General features: G+C 33.3%; 1 protein-coding gene across 3 annotated transcripts in view; it reads right to left on the bottom strand.

Annotated features, from left to right (window-relative positions):
- Window positions 1-25,409, bottom strand: part of LOC131840704 (serine/threonine-protein kinase minibrain) — a 146,080-nt gene extending 120,671 nt beyond the window's left edge. For 2 of the 3 annotated variants that reach the window (XR_009357427.1, XM_059188897.1), the window contains exons 1-3: window positions 24,366-25,409; window positions 2,781-2,959; window positions 856-957 (exon numbers count right to left, since the gene is read on the bottom strand). Coding sequence is in view for 2 of the 3 variants with exons in the window: in XM_059188897.1 (XP_059044880.1) it covers window positions 856-957; window positions 2,781-2,959; window positions 24,366-24,429 (345 nt within the window). In the remaining variant the exon portion in view is untranslated. The remainder of the gene's footprint in view (window positions 1-855; window positions 958-2,780; window positions 2,960-24,365) is intronic. The other variant, XM_059188906.1, reaches the window with a different exon arrangement.
- Between the last annotated feature and the right edge of the window lie 271 nt (window positions 25,410-25,680).

The raw sequence follows: 25,680 nt of genomic DNA on the forward strand, positions 1-25,680 counted from the left end.
CGATTGTCGAATAAAGTAAATTATTAACAACCCACCCTACCGGTTCCTTTTGAATAAATTGAACAATCATAGAACACGTTATTAATCGGATATTCGAGTACAGGCCGGTGCCTTAGTATTGTTATTCTTATTTCTGGAAGGTCATAGTGTTGACATTTCGTAGGTAGTTGATTAATTAGTAAAGAAATATGAAATATTGGCCATGAAATTCCGAAATACTATACCAGTGAGTCCGATTTAAACTAACTGCTTCGTTTATATGTTCTAATTTCTATTCCATGAATTCCAGGTAGCTATGGATGTGGGAAATAAGTTAAAGAAATAAACAAAGCGTAAAGTGCATAAATATAAAACGTACAACGCAGTCAAATTCGTGATAATACCAATGTGGTACTACAACGTACGTGACATAGTCATCTAAGTCGACACATGTGACGACACAAGCTACGTCTATATGTACACACTTAGAATAAATTGGCGGTCAGTATTAGTTTATACCTCAATAATAACTGTTTCAATTTAAACTAGAAGCGTTCCTGTATTGAGAAAATGTTCTAAAGTGGTAAGGAATTCATGACGCATAGATTTGAAGTTTATTTTGTACTACTAAAGCAAACGTAATATATAGTAGTCTAACAACTTTAGTTTACTCTCATTGTAGATTTTTTTATAAAATTATCTGAATCTATTTATAACGTCTGTAAAAATAATGTTATTAAAATAATTATAACTTCCATTTTCCAATATAAACAAATCTTATTAAATACCCTTATTATTAAATATTGTAATAAATATATTTAGGTAAACAAAAATATTTAAGTCGTAAAAATAGGGATTTCAAATAGTATCACTTACCTCGTTTATGTGTTTGTAGGTTTTGATGAGATCTACGCTGAGTTTCCTAAGAGGTGCCGTTGAAGGGTCTCGAAAGTGGTGTGGTATTCGGGCTTGCATAGCCTGGACAAGCGAGAAACAAAATTAATACTATATACTGTTAGTAATTACATATAATATGAATCATAAGCAAAATTGTGCTAAGCAAAAAGCTGGGTTTTAAAAGCAGATCTCTAAATATTACGCACTCAGCACCATTACTAATAGGTTGTAAGAGAATTCAAGACCAATATCTTGTATTGGGTTACTTTTGTAATGGATCAAAATTGTAAGCGTCATGAAGTAACAAGACATCAAACACGAAAACAAAGCCCGCACTTCACTAATTAAAAACAAAACAAATTGTAAATGATCTATATTAGTTAACGGATACAGTACAATGATCTAAATTGTAAAAATAACACAAAAACAAAACATCGGACTGTTCAGAAAATAGACCTAGAAATAAAAATATATGTATATTTACAAGACTACCATATAACTAGAGAAATACGTCAGTGTCACAAAATGCATGCAAAATATCAAACACTTTGCCAGTATACGTTGGTAAATTCGAGGAAACCAGTAATAAACTCAATTAGCGCGACAACAAACTAAGTTGCCAATAAAAAGGAAGCGTGCGAGACTTAACACGAGACAGTTTGTTTGTGTTAACATATTATAGCAATAAACACGAGGAACAATAGCTTCACACCTGTGGGCAATCATCGGCAATAATCGTACATCAGCGTTGCTACAAGTTGTAGCGAAATGTAAATTGTTATCGTATATGTTTGTATTGATATAACTTAGACGGCGCGTGTGTGTGCATAAAAACATACTTCCTTTCTTTTATTTTATACATCCTATTAAATTACGTTCATTATTAAGTTAATATATTAATGAGTGTTTTAAAAATAGTTTCTTTCTAATTCGGCTTTCCGAACTGGTCGCTACAGGCTAAAAATATTCTACACGAATGAATGTCTTATTCTTACTTGACACGTGAAACTCGTTTTTATAGACATGATTTATGATTGTTTCTATAAAATCGACATTTATTAGTAGAGGGTTCGATATCCTCTATCATAAAAGCATTTGTTTACGTGTGAATTTGTTAATATTACATGTGTATTCCAAAAAAAGTATCAATCAGCAACTATTTATTTTGGGACTAGATGGAACGGTGTGATATGTTTGTGACATCATCATCAGTCTGAAATATAAACCGAAAATTAATTCATAATACATTTGCAACTATTTTGTTTCTTGTTTATATAGATAGTCTGTATTTGTATTTATTAATGTGGAATTTTATTTATACATAAAATTCCAGTCATAAGAAATAGTTTCACGTAGTGTACATACAAAGCCTTAAACAAATGTTTGAACATCAATTGTACTTGTAGACTGATTTTACACATTCGTTTCTATGCTACCCAAACCGAAAAACTCCTTAGTTTCGTTCTACTAAAAGAGAGCTCAGTTGTAGAATGAACTTAATTATAGGCACTTTACGGGCTAATTTATTTACTCGCGAGTAATGTCTAGACACGCTTGTTAATGGCGCTCTTAATAAAACAATAGGTGTGGCGCGCTCCGGTTCATAGGTTAAGATAAGTTTTCATATTACATCTAAGTATTTCTTTTATGTTTATATCTTGTGAATATTTAGCAGGACTTAATTATTTTCCGATGTAATCGTGTTAGCGATGCGAGCGTTATTAATAACACAAAGAACTGCAAAAAACGAGTACAATGACAATAAACTCCCGCGCGTAACAACAATGTAGTATATTTCAGCCGCGGCTTTGCTTAATCCAGGAGCATCACTGGCGCATGAACATTGTAACAGTCGTAAACTTTGACGGGGGTTAGCCGGACAAACTGCCTCGTGCATCATTTACCTGAGCAGGGGTACGGTAGCGGCAGAAAGCTCGTTGGTTGCGCGCGATGGCGCTCACCTGAATGTCGGAGGGTGCACTCATCGACGCCAGCTGGTCTTCAGCCACCAGTCTCCCATAGAGCGGGCCGTGCCGCCGCTCGCCGCCGGCGGCTTCCGGTATGCCGCCGCCCACGACACTCACTGCAACAAGGAGCAAATCATGAACACATTAAAAATTAAAACATCACCAACATATATTATGACAAGTGTAAATTTAGGACTATCATCATATAACACAAGAATGGGTGTGTGCCGGCTTTGATATGATGTCGTTTCAGTGGTTAAGATTGCAAAGACAGGTTTACGCTACTTTAAAGATCAGTTTTTTCGCATATTGTTATTACCAAAAACCTTTATAATCGCTCTATTAAACAGTCAATTCTTTTAATCATGACGTCTTCAATAATAAATTATTCACCAGGGCTGTACAACTTAGTGTAAGCGCAAAATGCAAAAGTAGTTATGCTGTTCAACAAAAGTAGACCTACTACATGTTAATCTATGCTATATTATATGTGTACACATTCATTTATACCCGTCCAGCCGTTTAGACGTGGAAACAACATCCACAGATCCTATCATCTTCATTTAAACTTAAACTTTTACATTTTTAATATTATGTACCTATAGTACGTTTGGCATTACAATGTCTGTCAATTATTCACATTCAAAAGTTGTCGGAAACTTATAATTACACTAATGGTTGGGAAGTAAATGGACTTTATGCGAGTGTTATACATCAATCAAGGTGATGTCATTCATAATAGGCCCAAAGTGCCATGGGAACATGCCTTTTTCACCTGTACTCCGCCCACGCGACTTTATATGACATATCTTAAGTAGTAGACAAGACACCATATTTTAGACGAATGAATCATCAAGCAAATGACTCAAGTGAGACATTCGTCCGGCGTCGTATCATCTGTGCTCTTAATATCGTTTAACATTCTATCTTTCTTGCTAATCACGATGTAGACGAAATCATATTAAATCTAATAAAAGTGAGCTACTCTCGGCTGATTTCCTAATAAAGACTTTAAAGTAAACTTGTGCTACAAGTTGCTAGTAAGAATCCCAGTTTGTACCGCAAGCAACGAAGAGCGACTTACTAAGTATCGACACACAAGTTTTCGCATAGCAGCATAGTCCGGAGGCTCTTTCGACATGTCTGGAGCCTTAAGGGTGTTTTCTGGCTTCTCACCTTATACAAGTTAGGTGTTTGGTTCTTGTACACAAAGTTGTGTGATAGTCTATGCATCACAATACTTTTAAATGAGCGTAGTTGGAATATTGAAGTTATGGAGATGATAGTTTGGCAGCGAGCAAATAAATATTATGTAATAGAAAAATATATAAAAAAATAGTTTAAGTTATGCAGCTTATTTACAATTTTTAGTATTATTGGTGTTGTTGTTGATTCGAGATAAACAGAAATAACTAAGAAGCTGATAAGATAGAATTATAGAATGACAATATTAGAACTACTGAGCTATTATAGCATGTGGCCAAGTCGATTAGTAAATAAAGTATTTAATAATTTCATCTGTGTCATATCAAATATCAAAAAGACGCGTCATTCGTATTTTTAGCCATAATCCTACATTATTGTTGGTTAAAAATATCTACAGTGTCAAGTAAAAGCATTTCACTTGTAATCTAAGGTGTGTGAATGTGAACTTTGCCGTTAATAATCCAGAGGTCGCAGACAAGTTAATTCAGTCTTATTTATGTGCCGTCTGGCACGACGTGACATTTCATAATAAAACACCGACATTCACGGCTCACTTCTAGACTGGGACCCGCGGGGACAAGTTTGTTGAACGTCTTCTAACTACATTATGTGGACGAACTCTTTGGCTTTAATTGAGCTAATAATTTATGTAACAGGTGCACATACACACCTAGCTATCGATCAGGAAAGTATTAAGCACATATAATCATTAACTTTGTTATAATTTCCAAGAGGGATATAATTTACGTTATTGACGACATAATAATATATGTCTCACCATTCCTTTACATTCCCATGATGTCGTAAAAGTCTACTAAGGATAACAATACATATAATATGAGTACAAGAAAAATCTACAAATAAAACTCTACACCATGCCGCATAACCAATGTACACTGTCTTGTGGACACCACAGATTTTAATTTTATTGCCTTATCTTATTATCCTTATTTCAGAGATTGATCTATAAGTGAGCATTGTACAAAATGAATCACGTGATCGTGATGTTCAACGATTACTTTTATTTTCTGACTTATAAAAGGGAAAGACTTATTCAAATAAAATACTACCGTTGGAACCTTGACTAATTGTTCAACACACAGCCGAAAATGCTAGGTCTAACTTAACTTATAATTTAGCCTTAAAACTTTTAAATTAATATTTAAAGTCATCATCATCTACTTCTTCCTTATCTTCTTATCATTTATTTAGAGTTGGTGTAATATGTTTTTCTCTTCCATTCATCCCTTATCACAGTCATCTCAATATTTACTCCCTTTCTTACCTTTATAAAATATTCAAAATTGCCACGGGTATATAAAACTCATACGAAATCACATTAAACTTCTAGTACAATTACGAACATTTCCCACAAGCCTCAATTATCTTTTTTATTAGTATTTTTGTTATTATAGTCATTGGACTGAGATAAAACGAATGTATTAATGCCAGTATGTTCCGAAGGTCTTGAATCAACCGCACATGCGCACTGCAGCGATCTTCGCATCTCCGCTATCGTCATACACATTTACAAGGTTCATGCAACTGCGTAGTTTATACTTAAACTGCAACGCAATACTGTACAAAAAACTCATTTACTCATACTTCTAAACATAACAGCCACGAGCCAAAAATACTAAATTAATATGTATACAATTATACTACATTATGCGGAATGTGAATTTTGTGAGTATGCATATGAAAGACGCTCCAACTCAGTCGTTATTTCATAGTTTTTTCCCTTATTAATAAAGAGAGAAACCTTGTACAAACACACATTCGAATAAATACCTTGTGTATTATATAAATAAAAAGCATACAAATAAATTTCAATTATATTATTGCGCTTGTATTACATGCATTGGGAAATTATGAAGAATCGGACTACAGCGCACCAATTTGAATGGGTGCGCAATCAATTTACAGATTCATTCAATTATGGCCTCTAAAACAGATACAAATAAGAACATGTAGAATTGCTACCAGTATAGCTGTGTGTGTACTTGAACACCGATTGAAAATCAGGCCGCATCCGCCTATTAGCATTATAAACGTCTTAAGAGTTCCGTACAGAAATGTTACAGCGGATACGGGTTAACCGCTGTCTGACTATCGGTCTCTTTCGCCCTTTGATCGTCTTAGTATTATTGAAAGTGAATTTTATGATTGTTCCTAGTATAGAGACTGTAGGCGTCGCTTTATCTGACAAAGACAGTAACATCAAACAACCTGGCAACATAAATACTAATAACTTTTATTTCAATAGGACCTTTCCTTGTAATGCCTCCCACACACTATCTACTCGACATATATAAATCGACAATCGTCTTATCTCGAATATAATCTGATCTGTTGTAAACATAAGCGATGTGCAAATATAGACACACATGATTTTCACACGATAATTTTGTGTTTCTGACACTAAGAAAAGAGCGGAATCATAATACCACCGTGGAGTACTATACATGAGAGAAATGACTTATACGCCATAAAGTATTGCCAGAAGGCGGACAAGTTTAGCCTTCAAATTTTTATACAATTCCCCCAAAATCAGATATTGAAGGAAAATCGCCCAATAAAGAAGTCCTCCATAGAACATGACCATTTTTTAATATAGTATGACTTTCTATTAGGCAATGTATTCTACAACCATATTTAGGATGCTTGTTCCATCTTTCTTCTTTATCTCCCACAGACATGTGTTTTTTATTTTCCTGAACCTCTATTAACTTGCCAAAAAGAAGCTTCAATTAATTTCTTACATCGCCACTAAATCACCCCAAATTTGGGGTGAAACTCCCGATCTGGCATCACTGACACCATGGTAACCATGTGCGACACGCTGCTACGTCACCAGTGCAAGCCGTTTGAAACCGGCCGCGCGGGCCGACAACCTGTATTTGCTATGCCAGGAATGCGATTAGCTGCCGGTGGATTGGCGTGGGAGGTGCAAGATACGCGTCCGCTGTTTATGTACTGCATTGCAATTTTAGGGTTAACTAACATTCGTGGAATCCCTTGAAGTACCCAGATCATGCGGTTAAACTAAATATCTTATTGTAAACATGTGTTAATAATTCTATTCTTAGTATGTATTGTATATGTGTTTACTGACAACCAGAAAAATTAAATAAGTAAATGTGGAATACACATCCGATTCATAATTCAAGATTTTATAAAACACAAATAAAAATTAGAATTTATAACATAATTAGATTAGTATCATCAATGCAGAATTATTGAACTCCTACCGCTTACAATAATATATCAAAATCTCTTTAAGATTATCTGTAGGTATATTATAGAATACAGTAGAATTTAAAACTTTTTAAATAGATTAAAAATTATGACTTGATAGTTTATCATAAGTATATTCAATGTGAAGATAACGGTTTCGAATTCCACTACATCACGAGAATTGCGAGATTTTTTTAAAATACTTGACTCGAGAGCCAGGCAAAATGGAAAATGCTTTAAAATATATATATTAAAAAATAGCATGGCAGACATTTACAGACTCGGATCCGGTTTATGTTGGTGGTATTTGCCCTTTTATGGTATTATCAAGTGTTGGATTCGAGTGGATTTGCAGTTTATTTACATTTTTACTTAAACTTTAATTCTAAATAATATGACAAACCGTTAGGCATTTGAAACAGCAACATAGAAAAAATAAATATTCTAACTCTATAATACTAACTCTAAAACAGTTAAGTATTTATTACTTTGTACATAATAGAGATACAATAAACAACATATTTAAATTTCTATATTTTATGTTACATTCTTTAATAGAATTATTTTAAATTGCCCGCATGCAGTAATGAAGTTTATTCCCTTTTCAAGAAGATTGCAACGTGTAAATATTACTAGAATTATCTGTGTAGCTAGATAATATGTCATAAAATATAATAAAACAAACAGATAAAGAATCAGATCACGTATAGTTGACTAGTAATCTACTTAAAGATCTGGCGATAATAAAGATGTAACTTATTGCGATGCAAATGTGAAGGAAAAAGGAGATTACTTTGAAACCATACATTGTAACTTTATATTTTTCTTATAATTGACACTGGCGCCACGAGCAATACGATTTGCAATGCGTCTGAAGATATAACGACGTCATGTGCCTGTTTGTAACTTACATAATAGTAGAATATTTCACATTTGTGTACAATGATATTTATTATCATATTTATGTGTATAAACAAACTTAGACAGCAGCATTAACACAAGATTGTAAGTTGTGATAGAGAATTTTTTAAATCAATGTACATATCCTCATGTTTAAAAACCTGCAGAAAAAAATGCATACTTATATGCCCGATGCTAACTACCATTGGTAAACTAATGTACACTCACAATCAACAGATAATGAATATATATAAGAATGTATCTAAATATATGATTTAAAAATGTAAAGAATTAATCTTTCATATAACAGGTGATTTGGTTACAGACTAAGTTACACCAAGAACCGATTTTTAAAGATGAGAAAGTCAAAATATTTTATCTAACACTGCCGTACATGTAACATATGAATCCATTTCAACATAATCCTTTACCGCTGAAAGTAAACTGAAGTCTTCAAACAATGAAATGACATAAAATATATCATATCAATCGATTCGCTACAGTCAGGTACTTTAATTTACAACTTAGTATTAAGCACAAGGTTACTTTAAAGCCGTGACATCAAGTTTAAGTAAAATGTATGCCCGGTTGCTGCCTGATGTAACTGCGCAATTCTCTAACAGACACTTCGGAGAAACCATTAAGGCTCTCCTTGACGATTCTCTGTTGACGAGGCAACGGAAACCCGTTGCATATAGATACAAATTCTAAACTTACAATCACTAGATTCGCTTTCTTGTGCTGACATAACTAAACACTAATGACACATTAAACACTCACAAAACACAATCGCTTTGTTATAAAACAAAGGAGCAATAAAGACCACACAAGTGGAATGATTTATTAACACAAAGAATCATCTGAGACGTAAGAATGATCATCCATTTTCGCGACTCAACAAGTGCGCTTCTCATGTTTTTTGAGGCGCTTGCTTGATGCAAGAGATCACATATTTTTGGAGAGGCGCGCAGGAGGCGTAGTTAGATAGAGCGTTGGTCGGTTAGCAACTCCGCATCGCCCGCGACGCCGGCGTCCTTGCGCGTCACCCGCGTGTTGTTGTTATGAAGCAATGTTTATAGACGTACACGTGGCGTTGTTGATGCGTACTTGCGCGTCGATAAGGACGGCGCAGCGGCGTGCCGGTGCGAACAGCCCGCCACAACTAACGCGCGGACTCAACGTTAGACCAGTAATAAACGAACGGATGGCCACGTGATACAGATGACAAACAACTCTGCACAGACCGATCAGACTGCTATCGATTTGATAGAAGTTCGATCACTTGATACAAAGTTTACTAGACTGGCAATACTTATTTTTGACAGTATATAATATGAAAACGTCAGTTAAAACATGATATTTATATTTTACAATCCTAAAAATTATATAAACTAAGCGTATACTCCACCTAAAGAAAGCACCAAGAACAGCTAAATTGGCATACATTCAATACCTGGAATTAATATGCGTAATTCACAAAAGTAATATTTTTCGTTTCTGTAAAATGTATATTTACATTTGCGATATTTACTTTTTTAATATCACTGGTTCCCCACATTGTAGATACATCAAATATAACGTGAACAAAATGAATTGTAAATATGTATAAATAATAAATATAACATCCGGAAGTTAAAATGACATTCGTGAATAAAAAACTAAAATCGCTACATAACAAGGGATTTTTATACGAAACGAGAAGAAAATAAAACATTAACAGTCAGCATTACTACAGAACTGAAAGGAAAAGCGCAAGCCCTGTTTTAGGCACAGACGTGTGCCTGAAACTACACAAATTTCTTTTTACCGGCTGTTGCCAGCCACGCAATTTCTCCGATTGTATGCAAATCCTCGACGCAAGCAAAGAATGAAAAAGCACCGACGCAGACGTTCGCTCGACACCACCTGTGTGCTAGGTCCCGACTGAGCTCCGGGCAAACTAGCGGCCGTTACTACGCAATCCGACCGAAAGCCGTACTGTAAACAGTCTCACCAAGATATTATTCCTAGATCTTATCGCTTTACATATCGACCGCCAGCGTACTGTCGAGCACGCTTTTATTAGTAGTTTTCAACGACTGAATTATTCAGCAGGTTTTCTATTAAGTACTTAGGTAGAAGAATAATGCATTTAGTAGATTTTCATAGTGCCTGGGACGTTTCAGGGGCGTCATCAATATAGAGATGTGGAGGATCCACGACATCATCGGCAGGCCATTCCTGTGGAAACAGTGTAAAACTGTTTTGGTTATAATCTAATACGTAGTAAATTATTTATTTAGTTACTAATCAACAACATGTGTCTTGTCAATGTAAAAATTATACCGAAATATCTAATACAGTACACTTATTAATGTTGTATTAGTCAATCAGGTGTTACTAGTACTAATTATGGAACATATTTTTAAACAACACTTAACAAATTAGTGGAAATGCAAATGGAATCGTTGTATGCAATATAATAGTATCCCTTAATATGAATGTAAATCGTATAAATTAAAGATCGCCAAAATACACCGTTTATATTTGGGCAGTATAGAAGAAGGTATTGCGTACAAATACATAAAAAATAAGATTGAATCGAGGACTTCATCGTTTTTATGGTAGATAGAAAAGTAAATAATTACACTTATTAACATCTAATAGACATTCAAATATGACCCATTAAATAAATCGGTAGATCAAAGTGGCGCCCATATTAAATTCATCGAACTGAAAGAGAATGAAAGTGAATACAATATGATGTATGTATGTGTTAAATATTTATAATGGGTGTTGTTGAATTGGAATATTTAACCCCAAAATAAACTGATACCTAAATTTTTAACAGGTTTATATGTAGCTATTAAATTATCAACAGCGATTTCAATTTAAAAATAATTACCTACAGTTTCTTGACAACAATCGAAAAATTATATTTGTATACAATAGTATATATTATATAAATGAATTAAAAAAGGCAAATATTTATTTTTAAATACTAGTAATATAAATATTAGGTTTTGCGTTTAAATAGATGAATTGATTTAATTAGATAAGTGAACAATGTTTACATAATAATAAAACTATTTATTGCAAACAGTTTACACAAACAATAGAAAGTCATTTATTGCTGGTCATATTTTTCCTAATTTCGAGTAATTTTACTAACATTTGAACTATATATAAACAAAAATGACGCAGACAAAATTTCACATTTCTTAGTCAATTATAATAATCTTCATTATCTTTATTTGCTTAAAAGAGATTATTTAATGATAAGCAATTATCATACTTCATGTAAATGCTGAATCATTTGTATCGTTGTATTATTTTATGTAACTGCGTATATTTGAGGACAACAAAAAATAAGAAATAAAGTTATGAAATCAAAGACCTTTATCAAGGAAGACATTGTAAAAATCGTCTGCGTGGGTTCCACGCCAGTCTCACCTATTTCAGCCCCCAAGCAGCTTCCTTTGATTGAAGAGTGGGATAAGGCAATGAAATTACAGGATAAGAGGAATGACATCTTAAAACGGTTACCATCGTATGTCAAACCAGGATATATTTCTGTGTACCAAATTTCAATCAAATCCCTCCCATAGTTTTTGCGTGAAAAAGTCACAAACAACTTTCTTTTATAATATTAGTAGGATATATATAAATATATTATTGCTTTGAATGAAGTAACAAATGTGAATAGATAATATAAGTAATATGTATGAATTTCAAAATTAATGTTATTATTGACGTAGGTGATTCAGTTCAGTTGGCGCAAGCTTCATACAAATATATACATAATAAACAACTAGATAAAATTTACAAGCATCATAAACCATGTATACATTTTTGCTAATTAAATTTATATTCTCCTAATTACATAAATTTTTTTGATGAAAATAACACACCATACTTGACATATATAAAATGATAAAGTAAACGACGATCCACGATTAGTAAACTGATAGTAATTACCCACGCGGTCTATAGTAAATAACTAAAATCGCAAAATGTACAACGATCAATTATTATAATCTCTATAACTAATAAGTAACTTAGGACAATTCACACTGCATACGTGTACACGTGTTGGTATGGTAGAAAAATGGAATTCGCGATAATCGGAAGTAGGTGAGTTGTCTTACGTCCTAGAACATACAAACTTTAATACAATTATCAAAGTTTCATTATTAACTGTCACGGCCAATCGTATAGTGACAATATTTAAATATGAGATTTTCAGATGGAATCCTAATAACGTAAAAAAGAAGCAAGTAGCTGCTGAAATGGTATGAAATAGTTTTACAGATAATATTACGGAAATGTTCGAACTTTTTCAATTATCACAACTACAAGGTCATTTCGAATTGCCACGAGAATCATTAGATACGGGGCTAGTAGAGAATATACAGATACTCGTAATATTTTTGTAAAGTGGTATTTAGACCAAAATTATCTCTCCAATATTAATTTGGTGTAATCATGACAGAGAAAACTAAGGAATTTATTTGAACCCATAAAACTAATAACAACAACATATATGGATCGTACACAATAAACTATGACGCAGTTCTTTGCCCCTATCAATGAAAAATTATATTGCCACTCGCAATTGGGAATAAAATTATTTGTAGTACTTATTATTTTAAGTATAATTTAAAATGATCCACAATCTAACGATCTTTATGCATTTAATGAAGTAACAAACAAACACAGTCGCATTAAATACAACTATTATTGCGGTCGGTTGAAAATTAATTATGTATCGTGTATACGGGGCTCCATGGTCCAATGGTAGCGGTGGTCAGTGGTCATACCAGCGACACTGGTCGCAACAAGGAGGCGAGCACGGCGGCGCGAGGCCGCAGGACGTTCCGAGGCAACGGCCGCCCGCCCGTCTGGCCGTTCACCCGAGGCCCGCGCGGGGGCGCCGCGCCCGAATCGTGCGCGAAAACATCGCGCCCGCGCCGTTATCGTCTACAACGAGTTGAGTTTGATCGCCGATACGTTATACACTCTGTCTGTTATTTTGAACTTGAGACGGTGATTTTTTTTCGGCGCTCGGTGCCGAGCACGAAACCTTGAGACCACAGTGAACATGATAAAAACAAACACAACATTATCTATCATAATATTATATGAAACCGGCGTTTGTCTTAATTAGCATTATCATATTGTTTTTTCTTATGAAGTACAGAAATGCGTCTAACTATTTTAGATGATCCTTGTAAAAACCAATACCAACAATAACAATATCACAATGGTTACAGTTCGTGACATTTACAAATTGAATACATCTTTATCTCAAATATTAGGATAATATTAAAAAAGCAATATATATTTAATAAAAACTAGGCTAGTTACATTCTTATATCAATAAGGATTTCGTTTGTTTTTTATATAAATTAAATATAAATAATCCACATTAAGATACAGAGCCCTCAGGGTGTTCCCCGCCTACTAAATATTGTTACCCCTTAAACTACCTACACAAATTTATCGCCTGTGTAGTAATATGTTAAGAAATGGGATGAACTTGCCCTATTTGTGTACTTTATTTATTTAATTATGAATAATAAAGAAGAGAATTCAATTCATTACGAAAACCTTTATAAAACATGGGCATGTTTTATCAATTTTTTTTAACATTTATTCCTAAAATTATTTTAATTTTAATTATTTTAATTTGGATAAAAAAATATAATGTGAACCTTTTTTTTTTCAAACTCGATTAAAAATAGTTTTAGAATTGCGAATAGATTTAAATCTCATCGATTCGTTCAGATTACGTCTAAGATTTTACATATCTTGAATTTTTCGACTCAGTAATTGCAGTATTCAAGGTTTTCGAACTTCACCTCTTATATATACATATATTCAGTATATTCTATACCAGCTAATACCCACGATCTCGTCTGCTTTTCTTGAGATAAAAGACAGGTTATGTCCGTTCTCGTGATATAATCTATTTTCAAGTAAAATTTTATAAAAATCGATTCTGCCGTTTAGTTGCGTCAGGTAACAGGCGGAGAGATAGAAACTTTCGCGTTATCAAATTAATGGGGACTATTGTAAATATATTCATCGTACTGAGTGTCCACAATATTGAAAAGTAGATAAACAGAAATGAGATACAGAGAAAACGTTATACAATAACAAAAAGCAAAAAGTTAACGTTTAGTTCATATTAATACGGCTTAATCGCTGATAAATAATAATATTATCTCAGAACAACTCACGTATTGTCATATAGTCTCCCAAGCTAGCAGAGCTTGTGTTATGGGTACTAGACAATTGATATAAATACATAGATACATTTTTTTTTTAATATAAGTTTATTTATATAGACTTTAAATTAAAATTATAAAAAAATATTCATATAAACCACTTGGGCCATTACATACAATCATACTCATATACATTTTTGTTCACAAATGACAAATATTTGTAACTGACAAACCCGCGATCATGGGAAGTAAGGCGGTGTGCTAAACAGCTAGACCACTGAGGTCATTAAGTATATACTTACATTTACAAAAAATGTATATCTATGAATATCTATTTAGTACCCATAACTGCTTAGACTAGACGACGCTGTGTGAATATTATTATTATATTTTTAAAAATATAATGTATTGACATTCTACTACTAAAAACGTAGAGTAAATTGTAAATACGTAGGAACTAATAATTAAGTTACTACATTTAACGTAATCAGACTATATATTACAAACCGGTAGGAATTAATTAACACAACTAATCGCTTTTCCGAAGTCAATGTCTCTATGGACACGTGTATCGTCTGTAAACTAACATTACATGTTTTCCTCCAATTGTGAACACACAATTTAAATATAGACTGAAGGACTTGATTACCTACTAAGTTACTATAATAATATTTTAAATGAAGATATGCATAAACAAGATGTTTGGGTGTTTGTTGCTCAATCACGCTTCATTAAATTAAGGCACATCAATAAACGGAACATATCGTTATATTAGACTCGCTAAGACACTGTGTCATTTGCTTTAAATCTAGGTTATTTTATGTGGATATGTAATCCACAAAAGAAACTCATGTTTCCCCAGGTTAAAAGATAATGAGTTGTCACTAGGAAACGAACAGTAAAATGTTTATCGTTTCTAAATTTGTAATTACCATATTATATTATTATACTTACTAAGCATTAATGAAGATGTTACCATAACCTTGTTGTATAAATACATGTAGAACCGCAGATAATGAGAAGTGAGTACTGGTCTACTGAGATAGACGTCGTGCCTAGTTCAGTTCCCAGGCTCACCCAACACAATTGTTTATGAAAAACGTTAATATATATTATTTGGAATTCAAAACCTACCTGATGGGAAAAGGCTGTAGTAGCTATAGTGTGTAAAACACAAGAGTGCTAGAAAACATCCCTTATTAGGGAGATATCTATGTAATAAAAGGACCTATATTCAATTTCAAAGCTCATTCGCAAGTATTGGTAGACAGTCTGAACAAGTATCTTTATACATATAAGACAATAAAGAGATAAATTAGTGTATAAATTATTCTAGTGAGTGATGCTGTTTCATTTATACAATCATGACTATATCATGTACAGACACGGTATGAAAGCATGCGTAATAAACTGGAGACCCCAATAGGCATTGTCCAGCATCCGTCTGAGATAGACTCGTATGATGCTCTACATTGCAAAGGCGGACACCGTTTCGGCTTGATGTGCAAAAACTCCGGTCATCGACGCTGAGGCCCGATGGGATGTGCCCCAACATAGCGAAACTTCAAAGAAATATACGGTAAATTTTTAAGAACCTTGCACATCTTGAAGAGAAACAAATAGCAGAGGAAAACCCGATAGAAACGGTCATATAGCCCAAAGATAACACAATTGCTACAAAGAAATAAAGCACCTATAAAAGTAAATAATTCTTTATAAATTATTAAAATTTTAATAAGGTAATCGTAGTTACTATAATATAGAAAATCTCAATCATCAATCAACAAATTCTCCTTATATGCAAAACTTCATAATGAGTGGTTGAGCTTTAATAACCATGAATAGAGTCCATGGTTATTAAATATCACTTTATAATATATAGTGTATTATAAAAAATATTTAGACTTATATAACAGAAACATTTTATTTCTACGTTTAAATAGTGATTCAAGACGTCATCGACGGAAGAGAGTTAAATCTTTAGTGATAAATTCTGATGAACACACTTATTTATAATATTTTTAAACTAGTGTTACTACACTACATGTACACTAGTTTAAAAAACAAATTAATCAAAACTATTCAAGCAACGCATCTAACTATTCTAAACTAGTCTTATAAAAATAAAACGTACCAAAAAACTGTATGCAATGGATTTATTTTTCTACAATTCAATCACCATTCTCAAATTCTGTTTCATCCCTTTGTAAGTAAATTTACATCCAGATGAACACATCTCTAAAAAATAAAATGTGTCGAATGGTTCCGTCTCACTGAGTCGAGCTAATGGACAGAGCTATAAAACTAAGCACATTGTTGTTATTAGTCCTGGTCTAAATAAATTAATATTTATAAAAAAAACTATATTTATGACAACTATGTATTATTTCATTAGATTCAGTGCACCAGACTGACACATCGTCTAAGGCGCAATTAACATAACTATAAGTATCAATATCAATATATGTTTATACTGTTCCCCATTTTTATAAAAAAATCATTGTAAATTCACTGTTCGCAATTTCGAAAATCCTTGTAAGTAATGAAAAGAAACGTTAACGTTTAAAACAAAAGGATACAAGCTAGACCATGTACCCAAGACCGGCACTCGATAATTTATTCCGAAATACAAAACAGGAAATGTAAGGGCATCGAACATGTGTGGGCATGTGAAGGTCGCCAAAACTAGCTAGTTTATTTTTACGACATTAAAATTGTTTGAGCAGGTATTTCATTATGCATGTAAGAATAGTAGCACTATATTCTCTTTATTTATCCCATTAAGGAATCAAGTACCTGGAGGTGATCAAGTTTTAATGGATTTCTATAAATATTGTAGATAATTAAAAAAAGAACATTTTAAAACCATGTTGCAATAAACACCGAGACCGTTAACTGGATATTGGACGTTACTTTCCATACTCATTCAATTATTAAAGTAACAGCAGCTATATAGACGTGCAAAAACCTTCGCGGTCGGTCGATGACATTAAGAGGCACTTTAGGGCTGACTCGTCATACTTCGTCAACTTTGCGCCGAATAAGTATTTATTTTACTCCCAAATTTGTTGATAAGCGAAAACCTTGCCTCCTAAAAAAGTAATCAATATTATAATCGTGAAAGTGAGTTTGTATGTTTGTTACGCTTTCACGCCTTTATGACTTAACTAACATGAAATTTGAAATATACGTAGTATTTGAATCTGGAATAAATTACTACTTTTCTCTACTATCCCATCAATCATGGACACGCAGACCAATCCGCAGGAGGTCTATTAGTACACAAGGCACACAAGGTAGTCTATATGTAACACGGAATTCTGTGAGACCACCGAAGGAGACAGTATTGTAAATACTTGAAAGTATTGTAATACGTTAAAATATTGTTAATAAATGCCTTGGAACATACTGTAACATAATATTTTTTAAAAACTATGACAAAATAATATATAAATAAATAAAACCCTTTGGTTTTAACTGTAACTTTTAAGAACTACCACTAGCATTTTGTATTTTAGAAAAGTGAAAGTAAGTCATATAGGCTACAACAGATTATTAAGGCAAGTTACGAGCAGTATATATGTATAAAGGACCGAGAAACTAGGTAAGAATAAATTACGTATGATCTGCGAGTGAGACTACATACAATTAAAATGCAAATTATTGGTGCGCAATAAAATCATGGTCACAGAAATAATGCGTCTAGTCAGCGCTCGCCGGAGAAATCTTAGCCATTTACATGGGGTACCTGAATGCCCACACAATGTTCGCGGCGGCCGGCCTACGCATTGTCCTCGGCTGCTTGAATAATCGCCCTCGATGGAATTACCAAACTTCGATTTGAAAGCATGACTCTAAACGGGAAAGTAGACTTTAAATGTAGCTCTCCTTATTTTAATATATATTTATATTAATATACATTTTTATATTTGTTCGACAATTAAACGCAATAAAAAATAAATTAATAAAATGTTGAAATATTATAGCAAATTATTTCAACATTTTATTAATTTATTTTCTATTGCGTTTAATTGTCAGAACATTGCTTATACAAAAGAAAATTCTGAAGAGCTTATGAAAAATGTGGGTTATGATCGATATTATTTAATTGACATTTATTTAATTACGTGCACGTACTAACTTCATTTGATCTCTTTCTTCTTTAGTATATCCGTGCGAAATCTAAACGGGCAAATAAGTGATTCGTTAATCATTATGTTAACACTTAAAATTTCTCTTAGATTTTATGTTTTCAATTTTGGGTACAATGAATTGTTGTTCCGCATTCCGATGTAAAATTCATTCACGGGTCGAAACCAAGTTGTCTAGACTGTGTGTCGGTGAAAGGTGACCATTCACCGGCCGGCATCGGCAGACTTCCCCACCAGACATAGGAACTGGTTACTGATAAATAACCCACCATTATCAAGTATAAGGATACATGTACTTGTTTAATAACTGGAACCTAAGTATACTTCCATTCTCGTGTTGAGTTAGTGCTATTCATGTTTAAAAATAAAGTACTGATCATTTCCTGACAAATTACGAAATTTTAATTTCTACTTGAACTAAATTAGTTTGAAGTTTTGTAAACTTACACAAAAACTGCGGAACAGGGATGAAGTTGAGGGAACCAGTTAGTATAAAATATCCATACAGAATTATAATGTATGTGAAAGTGTGTTTGTTTTTGTCTAGTCAATTTTAGTATATTTTATTTAGCGTTTGCATTATATCAGGAATGGAGAAAAATATTGGCTACTTTTTTACGTTCATACAATATCATGATAATGTAGTTGAAATCGCAGACAAAAATTTGCCTCTGATTAAATGTAAATCAATATTTAACCATATTAAGAAAGTGAATACAAATGTTTCGACAAGATTAAACGGAATACTCCCCAAAGAGTGTGATATCATCTACATGAGACCGTCTACGGTACACGCTTGGCTTTAATGACGGCGCGCCGTGGGGCCGGCATCCGCATAGCAACGCAGCTTTCAGTCGGTGAATGAAAGTTGATCGCGTACGAAAAATGCGAGTGCGCCAACGGTTCTGGCATAAATTTCGTCCAAAATATTTCACACTGTCGAAAACTGTGACTTGTTCGCTCGTCTCTTGTTACCAAACCATTGCGAACTCCATATTTTTTTAATGTTAAATTATAGCTTTGTCCAGTTTTTGTAACGTTTTGGGCGTGGGATGAATTCGCTTCTTGTGCTAATTTATTCGAGTAAAATTTCGTTTCCTCAACCATTCTGAGATAAATTAGCATGTTTTATTTCGCATTCATGAATTTCAAAGAGCTTGTTTGCAAATTTGTCAGAGATCTTTATCCTTATCATTATAAGCAATGAAATTTAGCCCAATGGCGCCTTGGACTAAAACGTGGTATTAGAAACTATAACAATATATGAATATACATTTATGTCATTGTTTACAATCAACTAAATTCTATAAACTTAATATGCACAAATTTAGATGACAACATATATTATTACGTGAGTATAAGTCTATAATGGATTACCAATTTTAGAAATAGCATGGATAAAAAAAATGTGTCGACCACATACGTAACAACAAATCTGAAATGTCAAATTCAAACTGCAACAGTACATAGTCGTCTTTACTTGGGATAATGTATAATATTTATTTATTAAAACTTTAATGCACATAATTTTAAAGTACATAAGGCGGACTTAACACCATGCGGTATTATCTACCAGTTGTTGACGGTGCAAATAAAAATATATTAAACGATACACATGAAAATATATATGAATAATATATTGCTATAGACAGTTCAAACAGTATTATTTTTCTTTTTTTATTAAGGCGTAATTTGGTTACTTATATAAGGAAGTATATATGCAGAACATATGACATAATAAATTAATAATGTTTAGTTCTTAGAAAATTGTATGTTGACTTTACAGGAGGTACTAAACGAATTAAATTCAAAACAATAAATTTTTTTTTAACATATGAACTCTCTCTTAATTCTTGTATTATTAAGATTCCTTAGATTTACAATAACATTATTATAAAAGTAATTTTTATGTCAGAAATATATGTAAATATTATAGAGAAGACTAATATAGGCACAGGCAATAAAGATCACTTCACTGTCAAACGTAGGAAATTCAAATCGACCAATTAAATCCGTGTGTAAATAAAGCTCGAGACTTTGGCCCAGCTTTCCCAGAAACTGGGTATTAAGAGCACTATCTTTGTGTTATTTGAATCCCGCAAATGCAACGATCTCCAGTGAAGTGCCAAAAGCGTGGGAAGTAAGAAGCGTAGTTTACCGGAATATTGAATAGATGACAAATATTGGAGGAATTTTAAAATTGTTTTTTTATGTTACTGAAATGCCAAACATGCTCCTTTAGCACATGATGGTAAATGGTAACCGTCGCTTATACATACATTATCACGAGCATCACTTTATCATGTGACCGGACGTGTCAGGTCTCTCGTATTTTAATTTCACACACATCTTATAAATCAAGCTGTTCAGCGGGAGACATAGGTGTAATAGATGCACTGCCCCACATAATTTTGTACCGACTACTAAGTTTTCATCGTTGAACAAATCTATATCTAAATATATAAAAATAAATCCCTACTTCCCTTGGTTACGGCGTCACGCGTGACCGGCAAAACTGATTTCCCTAATTCTTTTTTGTTGTGTTTGTTATTGTCAAGATTTATAAAAGAAAAAATTAAGAAAGTTGCGGGCACATTACAAAAGTTTATACGCTCGTTAAATTTCCTTTAATGTTTACTAACTATGTATAATGTGCAAAGTCAATATTCATAGTTAAAACAGGATAATGTCTGTCGTGTCAGCTAGTTAAATATAAAATTTCCCAATACGTTAATAAGTAAAAACCATACAGTCGTTTGGACGATAACAAGTAAATACCACTGTAGACATGTTATATAGATAATAATAAAAACACACACACGAAAAATATAAGCTTCCAATCTGGTAAAACTCGTCTGAATTTTGACGACAATCACCGCTCACGAAAGCACGGTATGCGGATGGTATTGACGGCACGTTCGGAAAACAAACAAAAGGACTAAATGAAGTTATTCTCCCAATCAACATACATTGCAGCTTTTGTATGTATACATGTTGAAAATTGTTAAGATCTTATCGAAACGAGGACATAAAAGTCGTGTAATCTAATAAAAGCATTAGTGCAAGCACCCATCTGCGAGGGTTGAATTAGATTGGGTCAGGGAAGTGACGCCGTGCGCGTTAAATAGTTTTGGGGTCGAGTCCGGGTTCTATGAACCGCTCATAATTCACTCCAAAATAAACTACAAATTATGTCATAAAGCAATCTGACCAGTGGTCGATTACACTTTGGTTGTACACAATATAATGTTGTTTTAAGGCAACTTAACGATGATTGGCGGTAAATATGAATTATAATTTTACTTCGCGATTCTTTCTAGTATTATAGTAACTTTTATTATAATATTGTTTCTAATCGTTTTAACTTCTCTGTGTGGTGGCTCAGAGAATATTCGAAATAAAAAGGATTTATTTCCAGTTTTCTCTGCCGAAATTTTATGAAATATTCTGGAACCAAAAATAACAGTAAGAAACTTCTCTTACAATAAAAGACTCGAACCAATCAGTGGGACAATGGGTTGTCATACTAATCGTTTAAAGAATCACCAGACTAATATTATAATATTGAAAGGAATATATCCCATCTATAAATAGGTCTGAATCGAATGGAAATCAGGGCAAAGGGATATAGGGCAGATTAGTAGGTGGGTCAGAAGGGCTGTGTGCATTCAACAATGTAAATCGAGACTACACAGTACACACAAACCTGCAGTTGTGTGATGCTCGTTAGAGAGGTGATAAGCGGAAAATCTAATTGCGTTCAGAGAAGCACAGATGCAGATAACTTTGTGTGCTCGATTGTTGTATAAATATTTGTGTACACGTTATTCTACTAGTTGTTTTCTGTGACGGCGGCCGCGGCTACTAACTTAAAAAAATATTTTCTCTTTTGTAAGAAACATACTCATAGCAAATTTATAGTATACATATAATCATTAAATAATATCTACAGATTATTAATTATGGTCTAAGACACGTTATAGGGAATATCTACCGTTATCTGTTATTGCATTATGACAATGTTTATTTGGCAGCCTACCTAGTATCTTCATCCGCGTGGAATTTAACTCTTTTTTGGTAACAAATATAATTTCTAAAATAAAAGTAGCCAAGTTAGTCCTAACAACATTAGCTATCTAGTAAAAATTCCATCAAAATCAGTCCAGTCGTTTCAGAGATTATCAAGAACAAACAGACAGACAAAAACTTTATATCTACTTTCTTATGCATTTAGTGAATAATAATTTTGAATTAAAACTGGCACTTTAATTATATTTATTTGTATGTGTATATAACAGGTATATTTATAAACGGCACATGGGTTAGCCGGCTACATCAAACAATGATATTTTGTCTAAACTATGAATATTATAGTCACAGTACCGCTTGCATAAAGTGGTTTGCATTACAGAAACCACAATTTTATCTAAGAGTTTTGGTTCTTACTTGAAAAATAATTTTGAAAAACTGTTAGCAAGAATTGATATTGGTTCATTATTAAGATAGTTTATTTATTTTAATCCCACACTATTCCAATTAGTAAAAGATAGTTTATAAGAATAATGTTTAACATATACTTCTGTGTTACTTGTTAACGAACTCTCAAAGTTTACCTCCCCTTAGACATGTATTATTAGATGAAACATGAAAGTCATTAATTCATTTATAGTAGATAACTGCAACTACCCATGTATGAACCAATATTAATTTAAAAAGTTATAGTGTCATTGACTTTACATTATTGAGTAAAATTTAATATATGTTCATTTCGAAAATGTTTTAATTCTGCATAGAATCTGTTAAATAGACTCAAGTTATGATAACCACTGAACAATAACTCAAACTAGGACCTTTGACAACAATGCAAACTGCAGTGGCAGCAGACAAAACCAGTGTCAAAGGGTGAGGTTTAATAAAAGATATATAAAAAAAAAAGAAGTCTATTTTTATAACACCAGTATCTATTTTTATTTGTTAATAAAACATGTGAAAATGTCAACAAGTGAAGTTCTATGTTCCTGAAAAGTGTTACAACTGACCCCATAGGGAGAATCACCATCTGGATTGTCAATAAAATAGGGAGGGTAATTTAAACTGGCATCATAAAAGAGAAGGCTCTCAATTCTCTTTTTTCTGTGTACATCCATAATATCATCACCAAATGTGTACCAATTTTATAGATTAAATTTAATTTTGATTATTTACTACAATGTTTTATGTACCACATAAATATGTCTTTATTACAGACATTGCAACAAGATTTTTCATGAGATGGAATTTTCAAATATGACAGCATACCACTATTTAATGTAATAATCATATTAAGTATTTTTTTGTATAGATTTATATACATATAATAAACACAAACATTCTATTAATAAATGAAAATTACTTTATTAAAGTATTCCTTACAATAATTTATATTATACATAATCAATAGGTTTTGTTCAATTCAGGTGCTTTTAAAAAGTTTTTTATAGGTATAAATAGAATATTAAAGATTTGTAGTATTCATGTTAGTTTTAGGTTATAAACTTTATGATGTAGGTATCTCTTTGATAAAAAACAAATATGACTGCAGACTATCATGTCAACAGAAACAAATAAACAGTGAAGATAAGTTAATACAAATAAATTAAACTAGGACCAATTTTATGTTTATTTCAAGAAGAAGCCATAAAACACTTTTAAATTTATAGTTTCATACAATAGGATTTTTTTTTCAGTTTAAGTTAGGTTATCTCTAAGATTTTAAATTATTATGGTAAATTTTGTAAGATAAAAAACAGAATCAGGTAAGGAATTTGATAGGTACTTACACTTATTTTTAGCATTCTCATCCATGAGCATGTTGAAATGGTGGTGGCGGTTCCAAGCAGCCATTTTGCCTTCGTGAGGAGCCCCGAGAAGCACCAGGGCCGCCCCGGCGGGCCCAACTCCGTCTAGGGGCTCCAGTGTCCTCACACTACAACTTTGTCACACACTCATAACCCAGGGAGCATAACAACACACACTCGCGATCAAAACGCCGTCTCCTTGGACGGCGGTGTCATCGGCGCCAAACGACGGCGCACATGCCTTATACACTTCCGCTACACGCACTTATGCACTCGCGGGTAAACAAGCACGATCAACACGCCAGCGGTGATTCACCTCGCGTCGAGTCAAGAGCCGCTGCCGCCACCGCGCGCTCCGCACTGCACTGCAGGCGGACTGTGGCGTGCGCCTGTTAGCAAACCGCAACCGACTGACACCCAAACACGCGTCACGTGTGCGCTGCACCCGGCAGCCCGATCACTTCGGCAACACAATCCCGCACTAATTGATATCTTATGTATTACCAAGAACAGCAATCACCGTTTAAAATTTCGATAAGCAATCGACGCAACACGGCTGTACCATAGCCGTGTCGTGTTATTTTCTTTCTTTGATCGAAACCCGTGTTCGACCAACTAGCTAGACAAAACGAACTCGCGGACAAAATAATAACAAATGTGCATGCGATGCCCCATGTAATAATGTGCACGTGGGTTGCGTCACAGACAGATACCACAAAATGTTATGAAATCACAGTAGCGGATACAAATGTTACAAAAACGCGACGGAATTTCTTTGAATGCAGACAGTGGCAAGCTAGCGACCGATTCTATAAATTCTTGAAATACGAATTACACTGTCACACACAGAGGTAGTAAATTGATTGATTGATCAAACGTTCACTCAGATTTAATAACAACACCATTAACTACACTATTTGTAAACAAATCACAGCGCGCAGTACATTCAGAAAATAATAAATTGAAATAGTAAACGCGAACGCGTTGATGAAGCGCGACAAATAGGACAAAACATGGCAGACTCGAAAAGCACACGAAAGTTGTCTGTGATCGTTTTATTTTTAAATGCTATCCTATGGTTTCTATTTCGTTCCATTTTACGAGTCAGAAATGAATTGATTTTCAAGTCTCAAATTTTACTCGCAATCCTTTTCTAATTACTATGACAATAATTAAATAAATACTTCAATTATTTACTTGCTAAAAGAATATATATATTTCTTTAATTCTTTTAAATTGAGTAATTTTAAATTATATCTTTTTAGTTTTTGCATGAAATGAAACATAGAAGCTTGTA

This window comes from Achroia grisella, unplaced genomic scaffold, assembly GCF_030625045.1.
Source record: "Achroia grisella isolate CSIRO2021 unplaced genomic scaffold, CSIRO_AGI_Agris_v1 utg1062, whole genome shotgun sequence".
Taxonomy (NCBI): domain Eukaryota; kingdom Metazoa; phylum Arthropoda; class Insecta; order Lepidoptera; family Pyralidae; genus Achroia; species Achroia grisella.